Source organism: Calonectris borealis, chromosome 1 (assembly GCF_964195595.1).
Source record: "Calonectris borealis chromosome 1, bCalBor7.hap1.2, whole genome shotgun sequence".
NCBI classification, from domain to species: Eukaryota; Metazoa; Chordata; class Aves; order Procellariiformes; family Procellariidae; genus Calonectris; species Calonectris borealis.
The window spans coordinates 155,974,665-155,985,534 of NC_134312.1; the positions used below are offsets into that span (position 1 = coordinate 155,974,665).

Sequence of the window (10,870 nt, forward strand, 5' to 3'; positions counted from 1 at the left end):
TGCCGCGCCGGGCTCCGCCAGCGCTTCCCCACCGTGGCGGTAATTGCGCAGGCGCGGCCGGAACCACTCCGCCCGGGGGAGGAGGTGCGGGCAGCGGCGTCAGCGGGGCGCTTCTCCCCTTCCGGGGTGGAGGGCGCCCGGTGTGACCTGGGCTCCGCGGGTACCCCCGGCTCCGCGTAAGTCTTCTCTGGGGGTGGCCGTGACTCCGCCGGTCCCTTCCGGCCCGTCCCCGTCTTCCCGCTCCTGGGAGGGGGCGGCCGGTGCGGCGCCGAAGGTGCCCCCCGGGTGGTGTCCATTCCCCCCCGCCCCGTGTTCATGGCAACGCCGTAGCGGTGCGGGGGGGGGGGGCGGGGAGCCTGCCCCGGGAGGAGCCCCCGCCGCTGCGCCCCCACCGGGAGCGGCACCCGGCCTCGTAGGACCCCGCTCCCTCAGCGGGGCGGGCCCGGTGGGTCTCCTCAGTCGCCGGGCGGCCGGAGCCGGGGGAGGAGTGGGCCGAGGGCGGGGTGGTGTCAGGGAGGGCTGTGCTCCGGGGGAGGGCGGCGGCGAAAATCGGTCTCCGGGCAGTGGAAGCTGCCGCCGGCGCAGCAGTGGGAGGGGTGCGCGGTGCCTTCTCCCGTCGGCTAGTCCTCTCGGCTGGGTGGTGGCGGCGTGGCAGTGTCCTGGCTGCTGGGTTTCACCCGCAACGAAGGATGGTGGTGCCAGCTGGTGACCCTTAAGTAAAGATGTCAGTTAAAGCTTAATGAGAAAAATAGTAAATCCTAATTAGAAATATTTTTTTCGAGACAGAATAACGTGCTGGTGTTTTCTTTCTCTACAAATATATACTTTTTTCTGTTCTTAGTGAAAAACGGACTCTGATGGCTTCCGCACCTGCTTCTCAGCCTTCTAAAAAAACGGTGGCCTCTCAGGTCCCTTTTGCAGATCTGTGCTCTACCCTGGAGCGAATACAGACATGTAAATCTCGTCCGGAGAAAACCAAGTATTTTAGGGATTTCCTGGATGCCTGGAGAAAATTCCACGATGCTCTTCATCAGAAAGAGAAAGATGTCACGGATTCGTTTTATCCAGCTATGCGGCTTATTCTTCCACAGTTGGAAAGAGAAAGGATGGCGTATGGAATTAAAGAAACTATGCTTGCGAAGCTGTATATTGAACTGCTTAATCTACCAAAAGATGGAAAAGATGCTGCAAAGCTTTTAAATTATAGAACACCTGCTGGCTCACGTGGAGATGCTGGAGATTTTGCAATGATTGCATACTTTGTATTAAAACCTAGGAGCCCAAAACAAGGCAGATTGACAATAGAACAAGTCAATGAACACTTAGATGCAATAGCTAATAATAATGCTGCTAAAAACAAGGGTCTTTTAAAGAAAAGTCTCCTTCAGTTAATTACCCAGAGCACAGCACTGGAACAAAAATGGCTCATCCGGATGATTATAAAGGATCTGAGGCTTGGTGTTAGTCAACAAACTATATTTTCCATTTTTCATCCCGATGCTGCTGAGTTACACAACGTCACAACTGATTTGGAAAAAGTTTGCAGAGAGCTGCATGATCCCTCTGTCTCACTCAGTGATGTTTCTATCATGTTGTTTTCTGCCTTTAAACCAATGCTTGCTGCTATTGCTGATGTCCAGCAAATTGAGAAACAAATGAATAACCAGGTATTCTACATAGAAACTAAGCTGGATGGTGAGCGTATGCAGATGCACAAAGATGGAGATGTGTATAAATATTTTTCCCGAAATGGGTTTGACTATACTCAGCAGTTCGGTGCTTCCCCCCTTGATGGTTCATTAACGCCCTTTATTCATAATGTATTTAAGAGCGATATACAAAATTGCATTCTCGATGGTGAAATGATGGCTTACAATCCCGAGGCGCAAACCTTTATGCAAAAAGGAAACAGATTTGACATAAAAAGAATGGTGGAGGACTCTGATCTGCAGACATGCTTCTGTGTGTTTGATGTATTGATGGTTAACGATAAGAAGTTGGGTCACGAAGTATTAAGCAAAAGATATGAAATCTTAAGTAGCGTATTTACTCCGGTAACGGGCAGGATACATGTTGTACATAAAAAACGTGCTGGAACGAGAAAAGAAGTAATTGATGCTTTAAATGAAGCAATAGATAACAGAGAGGAAGGGATTATGGTGAAAGATCCCATGTCCACCTATAAGCCTGACAAACGTGGGGAAGGCTGGTTAAAAATCAAGCCAGAATACGTCAGTGGGCTGATGGATGAACTAGACCTTTTAATTGTTGGTGGTTACTGGGGAAAGGGCTCACGTGGTGGAATGATGTCTCATTTTCTGTGCGCTATTGCAGAGACGCCCCCTCCAAATGAAAAACCCACCGTTTTCCACTCTATTTGTCGTGTTGGCTCTGGCTATACTATGAAGGAGTTGTATGACTTAGGTTTGAAACTGGCTAAACACTGGAAGCCCTACCATAGGAAGGACCCTCCCTGTAACATTTTGTGTGGAATTGAAAAACCTGAAATGTACATTGAACCTTGCAACTCTGTCATAGTGCAGATCAAGGCAGCCGAGATTGTTAATAGTGATATGTACAAAACTGACTGTACTTTGAGATTCCCCCGAATTGAGAAGATAAGAGAGGACAAAGAATGGTACGAGTGCATGACTTCAGACATGTTAGAAGATCTCAGAAGCAAAGCAGAAGGGAAGCTGGCATCTAAGCACCTTCATATAGAAGAGTATGATGAGCCACAAGAAAAAAAAAGGAAAACTGTATCAAAAGTGAGGAAGATAATCGGAATAGCTGAGCAGTTTAAAGCTCCTGATCTTTCTAACGTAAGCAAGGTTTCAAATGTATTTGAAGATGTTGAGTTTTGTGTTATGACAGGAACGGGAAAATACTCAAAGTCCGAACTGGAAGGCAGAATTGCCGAATGTGGTGGCAGCGTGGTACAGAACCCGGGGCCGGAGACTTACTGTGTCATTGTAGGAGCTGAGAATGTCAGAGTGAAAAACATCATTGCTTCCAACAAATACGATGTGGTGAGGGCAGAGTGGCTCCTTCAGTGTTTTCAAACCAAAATGCTGGTGCCTTGGCAGCCAGCCTTTATGATTCACATGTCTCCTGATACAAAAGAACATTTTGCTCGTGAGTATGATTGTTATGGAGACAGCTACACAGCAGACACAGATGTTGCTCAACTCAAGGAAGTGTTCTCAAGAATGAAAGACAGTAAGGTGATGCCTTTGGACACGATTGCAGAGTTAGAAGAACGTTATTCGTGGAACAGTTGTCAGCTCAGTATATTCAGAGGAAACAATATTTATGTGGACTGTTACGCTGTTGTTAATGAGCCCAAAACTAAAATCCGTGGAACAACACTATCGATAAGAGCTTTGGAGCTCCGTTTTTATGGTGCAAAAGTAGTCTCTCACCTTGAAGAGGGCATCTCCCATGTTGTTATAGGAGAAGATCATTCCCGGGTAAAAGAGGTGAAAACACTCAGGAGAACATTTGGGAAAAAATTTAAAATCGTATCTGAGCTGTGGGTAACGGAGTCAGTGAAGGAAGGAGTCCCAAAGAATGAAAATCCGTACTTAATTTAAAGTAGTTTATAACTTGGAGTGAAAGCATTCTTGTTGGCATGATTGGATTTGGATATAATGAGGTTGCCTTAAATTTTCTGTGTGTTTTCATATCTGTTTAAAGCTGGCTCTGGCTAAAGAATAATGCTGCATTGTTGAAATTAGAGGAAGGCTTTTAATTATGCTGTTGTGGAAGCAAGAGGATGCTAAGCTATGTTGGAAGAGAAAAAAACCACCACCAGATAAATTATGTAAGCCTTTTACTTCACAGACAGGTCTCAGGAGAGATCTAATATTTTACTTAAGAGAATTCCTAGCTATTAATAGTGCTTGCCTCCATTGTTCAAAATGGAGACAATAATTTACTATTTTATGGAGATTCTACTATTTAACATATTGTTTATTTATCAGTTTACAATCACATTCATGTTTTTTTTAGAATTGTTTTGTGTACGTTCCATATGCTGCAGAATTCAGTAATTTATAAACCTTGTCTGTACTATTTTAATTTGTTTACATTGTTTTTAGCAGAGCCCCATATAGCCTCAGCACTTTGGTTTTAGGATATTGCATTGATCTCATGTTTCTTTGTATAAGTAACCATTGTAAGATAGAACCTAAACTTCTGATTGAGGTGCTAATAAATTAATAATGACCTATATATCTGTAAAATGCAAATCAATTACTTAAAAACTGTAATGACCTCCTGTGCTCATTACAGTCAAAGTTAAACTGTGAAGTGTGACAGCTAGGCTTTTACGCTTAAATATGAGTTTTACCTTTCAAAAATAAGCTATTTCAGTAATGTAAGATTAATTTCCAAATATCCAGTTCAATTTTTTTTTTTTTCAATTACTAAATAAAATACATTTTTAAATCTGCCTGGTGTGGTTTTCTTAGTGAGAGAGAACTCTTTTGAAAAGCACAAAACTTAGTTTCTGATTTTACTCTGTTAGATAATTTATGCTTTAACTTTGAGGGGAGAAAGGTTCAGACCTCGATTCTTGTTACGTCAATACTGGTATCAAACAGAACTGCTGTTGGGCTGAGATGTGGCACAGAACCAGTTTTTGGCTGACCTATTTTTTCAATGCTTTTTGTGGTGGGGTTCATATAAAAAATTACTGTAAAAAGAATTGGGAAATGTTATATGAAAGGCTAATTGGAAGGAAGTTTATTCTTATCTGTTATAGTTAGTTTAAGCATTAGGAGCTCCCTTATTATTTGAAATACTAAATAGGTAAAATGTAATAACCACTTCTCTTAAGCCACCATATAAATTGTTAAAAAGCAGAGTATTTTTTGTATACATAAAATAGTATATACTGAAAGACAGTGCATTATTTTTCCTCTAATAATTCAAGCTGAAAATTGGTATATGTGAAATATAATACTTCAGTTTTAACTTTTTGGGCTTCTTCTGTGTAGTGTCATATATTCTGATTTATAAATAGAAAATTAAAAGAGCATTTGTCTTCATACCCATACAGATTTCTCTTATATGAGTTTTAGTAAAATGGTTTCACATATTTTAAGTGATCCTGGTTAGGAGAGTTAAGAGAGAAAAAAAGGCAAATATGAATTACAGCTGACTCTTGAGACATTGTCAAATATCTCACTTTAAGATCTAAATGTTATTTACAGAGATGTATTTAAAAAATGTTAATTCCATGTTAGTTTTTTGTTCTCTCAAAGCTATGCAAGGCTGGGGAATCTAGAACTAGTAACTTGCCAGCAAAATTGTTACTCTTTTTACTGACTCCTCAATACACAATGTACTGAAGGTTTACTTTTACATACAAATATGTGGCATGATAATTAGCATACTGGATAATGTCAAGCAATTTAGATGGCATGTATTTCTTCTTTTGGTTACTGTTTTGCAAATTTACATTTACTTTAAAACGTTGAATAAGAAATGCTGTACTTCATATGTCAGTGTAAAAAGGGAATCTTGCTACTATGCTGCAAAAATACAGGCATTGCAGGTCAGGTTTTCTTTTGAGATGCTTCTTCAATGTGGTGACTTAGGTGGATGGACTGTATGGATCTGTGGATGAAACTGGACCTGGCTGTTATTAAAGTATGTATCTAGAATATAAGCCAGGGGAGAGAAGAATCCATGGATCCTCTAAGCAAAGGCATTCTCATGGAAGAACAGTAGTGACAGGAAAACAGAAGTAGGGAAGTAGTTTGTGAATCTGCTTAGTTTTAAGGAAATTCCGATTTATACTTAAAGGAACAAATGAAAACTGGAAGTGATTCAAAAAGTAAGAATATGTTGTCCAGACACAAATGTTTTTCTTAAAAAGTCAAATCAGTTAAGGAGGTATGCAGAGAATTTCATGCATGATGTCTAAGGATGAATATAAGACAAGATTTGTAAGTAGCAGTAAGAGTTGACGTGGATCAACGGAGTGTTTGTACCAAAAAAATGTCTTTTCTCTATTTTGTTTTATCTAATTAAAGAAAAAAAGTTTTGACATACAAACTTTTGTTTATATGTCTTATTATTAGGTAATCATCATCCTTTAAAAACAGTGTTCAAGAAAGAAGAAAAGCTGGAGTCAAAATGCTGAAACATTAACCTGATATTTGAACTTCCAGTCGACTCGCTCTGATTACAAAACATCAGCCTATTGTATTTTTTACTGCAATAAATATTCCTATTTTCTTAATTACATTTAGATGTTTGAAAATAGAGGTTTTGTAGGTGAAGATTTCTTAGCTTATTTACATTTTGTGTAAAGCTGATTTTTTTTTTTTTTTTTTTTTTTAAATAGGCACTTGGCTTGAGAGCAAGCCTTCCATTTGCATTGAAATATAAAGTTTTAAGTTTATTTTAAGATGATGTTCCTGAAGAAGTGGGAAAAGAAAGAATAGAAAAAGGTATTGTAGACCTTGCAGTTTGGAGGGAATAGAGAAAAATTTGGTCTTGTTCCTATCCACTGGCTTGTAACTGGCACTTTTCAAAAACGCTGCCAGTGACGGAGAAAGAAGAAAGCAACTTTCGGGACCTGCTGTAGCAGAACACCTGGTAGGTACCCATCCTGCCTGCAACTGTGTGTTGGTGAATGACGGGCTGATTTCTTGGCTAGTTACAAAGGCAGTTCTGCACAGGCAATAAACTTCACAATCCCTGGGAGGAGGTTCCACTGTTTACTTCGTTTATTAAACAATTTAATAAAATAGGTTCACATCTAACTTTTTTATACTCTGAAAGGCATACGCTCAAACTGATGTAGTGCAATTTTGGAATAAAAAGCCTGTGGGCAGCTTGCACAAAGTATGATAAATCTTGCCAGGGAGCAATATTTTTTTATTTCTTCATATGATCTCTCTGACTTGTCAGTGGAAACACAGCGTGTATTGACTATACAGAGCTGGTGAAATTTCAGATGTTCTCATATGTTAGAATATACACCTCAGTTTCACATCTAACGATGTAAAATGAAAGACTATGACTTGCTAATGCTGTAGACGTTTATGCCAGGTACAAAGCAAGTGCCAAGTGCTGCTACTGCTCTTTTATACCCTTTTCATATGCCAATGGATGAAAGGGCTGTTGCCTCTGCTATCGTTACATGAGAATGTAAGAAGCCAAAATCATGCGTAGTTGACATTCAGAAGGCATTGGCATATGGTGTTGGCAAGGGCTATTTTTTCCTAAGACAACTTACTGAATTCTTCTAATTCCACTTGGAATGCACCTGCCTTGTTAAGCAAACCACTAGTATATGAATGAGCTGAAACGTAAATATATGAAGAAAAATTATTCACTGGGGTGGGGAGGGTAGGATTGCTTTCTAGAAAGCTAGAAACTTGTGCATCAGTGGGAGAGCAAGAGCAAGAAAGCCTTGACTAGTTGTTAGGTGTTTGCATGTCAGCACAATTTTCATCAGCCCTCTTGCTTTATTTCACATTTCCTCTGCTTGTGCCTGTACACTGAAAAGAACTAATTGACATTCTTGCTATTTTAAGGGACTTAAAAAGATCTTATTCTTGCATCTGCAGATAGGATCTAAAATATAGACTCTTGCAAAATATCATCCTATTAACAGTTTAATTATCCTTTGAAGACCTGAAAGCTAATAACACTGAAGGTAATAGTGCGCATACAATAGATTGCAACCTGCTGACTCTGTTGAAGATGTATTATGCTAGCAATTTCACATTTAAAATATTATAAGTAGTAACACTGGGGAAGCTCAACTGTGTGGATGAAAAAAGCTTCCCTCTCTTTTTGCTACAACTTAGCTGTAGTATTATGGTAGCTTTAGGTCTTTTTATGCAACTCTGCTTTATCATAAGTGTAGTGAATATCAGAATCAAATTCCTGCATTTCCCTCCTGCTTTTAGAAAGATAAATTGCTGGAGAAAGAAAAGGCAGGAAGCTGCAGTGAGTCAACACGAGACACCATCCATTTTCATATACACTGGTCTTCACAGATACCGCATGAAATGATCACTAACTAATTAAATGAATACTTCAATTAGGCAGGAGGCTATAAGTAGCGTTTTACATAAAATACGATGAAAAATCATTGTTATTTAAACAGTTAATGAAAACCATCCCCTCTTAGTTAATTTGTATTTTCTTTGTTTTTGAAGAACAAGGATGATTCACATATTTAACCTCTCTAGCTAAATTGTATCATCAATTTATTTTGGTATTTGGCATACACCAACAATGATAACTTCCAAGGGAAACTATTTCAACCACACACGAGTAGGATTTCTAGTGTACAGAGCACTTCATAGATGGGAAGGAGCTGTCAGAGCCCCCAGTGCACCTGCCTCCTCCTGGGGTATGGCTGCCTGTGCTCACGGTGGTAGCTGTGTTACCTTGCTCAGACAGCTGTGAAAATGGCTGTGTGCAAAAAGAGTTGTGACAAGCCTTGCTAGGGACCTCCTTCGATCAGCTTGGAACCTGCGTTTGAGTTCAGGCCCCTGGTCTTAGTCCTCGCTGTAACTATCTTGCAGCTGTGCTTGGCCATGTACCTAGCTGATCCCAGTCCTCACCCCCTGACTTGACTTCCCGGCTTGACGTTGGACCTACTTCATCACTACGGGCTTACCTAGCCATCACTAGCTGACCAAGTCTACCATCACCGGGCCTGCTTTGCTCGTCTTCTTGGGTGGGACTTGGAGGGTGGGAGTGTGCTGTTTGTTGGTGAAGGCGCTGCCTCGTGCCTGCCTTGCCGTCCCCGTGGCTCCCAGCATGCCTCCCCGTGGCTCCCAGCATGCTTCCCCGTGGCTCCCAGCATGCCTCCCCGTGGCTCCCAGCATGCCTCCCCGTGGCTCCCAGCATGCTTCCCCATGGCTCCCAGCATGCCTCCCCGTGGCTCCCAGCATGCCTCCCCGTGGCTCCCAGCATGCTTCCCCGTGGCTCCCAGCATGCCTCCCCGTGGCTCCCAGCATGCTTCCCCGTGGCTCCCAGGATACCTCCCCGTGGCTCCCAGCATGCTTCCCCGTGGCTCCCAGCATCCTCCCCATGGCTCCCAGCATGCCTCCCCATGCTCCCCACATGCCTCCCCTTGGGGAGCAGCCCGCTTGCTTCCTGTGATACTACGGGGAATTGAACGAAGGAAATGGAAATCCTCACCCCTCACAGAACCCCCTTTCCTTGTCCTCTCTGATATTTCATCTGATATTTAGTTTGGATGTGAACTTCTTTCCAGGACTGAGTTCAAAAATTGTGGAAATCTTATAAATTTTTACCGTAGTACATCTGTTTGGTGAAACACTTAAAAACTGTGTGGTCCCTGTTGCTCAATTTCCAGTTACTCTTCCCTGAAATAGTACATCTGTATGTTTTGAAAGAGTCTGCATGAATATCTTTGAAAAGCACAAGGTCTATTTATTCAGGTGAAAAGAAGTCAATCAAAATCTCTGTCAGCTATGGTAAATGACAGGTAAGGTGTATTATTCCGTTTATGGTGCCCTGATTTAACTATCTGTTGACAGATTTTAAAAAGCTCTTCAGTTTGCTAGTGAGGTTGGCACACTTTTTTATAATATTCAGTTTCAATCTTCCTGTTAAAAAAGAAAGTAATTTAATCTTTCCAATCCATATGTAATTTCAGTTTGAATGCTTTCAAAAGAGGGACTTGAAGTTGTAAGTTATAAAATTTCTTGCGAAGGAGAAAGAAATGTTCATTTGAAGGTGACTAGGGAAATGCCTTTTAACATAGTCAGTTCAACCAAGCATAAAGCATCTCCAGCTGGTAACAGCTGTTGTACCACAGAACAGTAGATGGCCTATAAAATTTTACTGTACTACTTTTTGCTATGAGTGGATAGGAATGAGGGAACAGTCTGTAAGTTTGAATTATTATACAAACCTAAGAGTGAAAGTGGAGCTTGTATGTATAATTAAAATGTTTCTCCATGTTATTTTCTAGAAGTAAGGAAATTAAAAGGCACCTGTCTTGAAATGATTTTGTTTTAGATAAAATATATTTAGCATTTTATTGGGATGTTTTCAACAGATGTAGCTTTACTTTTCTTTTCTTTGTAATTTTGGGGAAGATTATTTTGAAAGAACATATGAGAGAGAATTTCAAGTTCAAACTGCAAGCATTTATGTTCTTCATTTTTTCTTACAAAGAATGTAGAAAGATGTAGAATGCCTAAGCATGTGATTGCATTTGAAAATTGATATAACAAGAATATTTCAACACGTGTATTTGTCGCTATGTTAGTGACAAAATATATTTAAATTCATTCTCCTGTTAATGCTGCAGGTGGAGGAACTGTGTAAAACTATGCAACCAGAGTTCCGTTTTCTCCTGTGTCATGTATCATACACAAAGTAAAATACGTTTTCAGGACTTTCAAATCTCAAGAGGAAGCTACTAGAAATAAGATACCAGGGAAAAAAGAAGGGTTGCTACACACAAAATGAGTGTGTATGGTGTGAGGGGTTGTGTATTCCACACTCTCGTCCTCAATCTTTCCCAGAATATAACCAATTTACATTGCCGGTTCTGTGTGGAGCGTACTAGTCAGTTAGAAAAGGTTAACTATGATATTACTATCACTTTTTGTAAAGTTCTAATTAGCCTTTTGGGATAGACTCAGATACAAGGGGTTTTTTTGATATTTGTCTAGCATTATGTGGTTTGTTGTAGTATAAGACTAGCTTGGTGGACAAGGGGAGAGCACTAGATGTTGCTTTTCTCAACTTCAGGAAGGCTTTTGAGACTGTCTTCTGTAATATTGTCATAGACAGCTGACGAAGTATGGGCTAGATAAATGGGCAGGGAGGTGGACTGCAAACTGGTTGAACTGCCAGG

General features: G+C 40.8%; 1 protein-coding gene across 1 annotated transcript; it reads left to right on the forward strand.

The window, feature by feature from the left end:
- The first annotated feature begins 70 nt into the window (after positions 1–70).
- Positions 71–4,453, forward strand: LIG4 (DNA ligase 4). The gene is made up of 2 exons (XM_075137477.1): positions 71–176; positions 842–4,453. Exon 2 carries the CDS (start codon positions 858–860, stop codon positions 3,591–3,593), a length of 2,736 nt encoding a protein of 911 aa, XP_074993578.1. The 5' UTR covers positions 71–176; positions 842–857; the 3' UTR covers positions 3,594–4,453.
- Positions 4,454–10,870: the final 6,417 nt, after the last annotated feature.

Bases quoted from the DNA above. Each gene is read 5' to 3' on its own strand.
- LIG4 (XM_075137477.1), top strand. From the start codon at position 858: ATGGCTTCCGCACCTGCTTCTCAGCCTTCTAAAAAAACGGTGGCCTCT.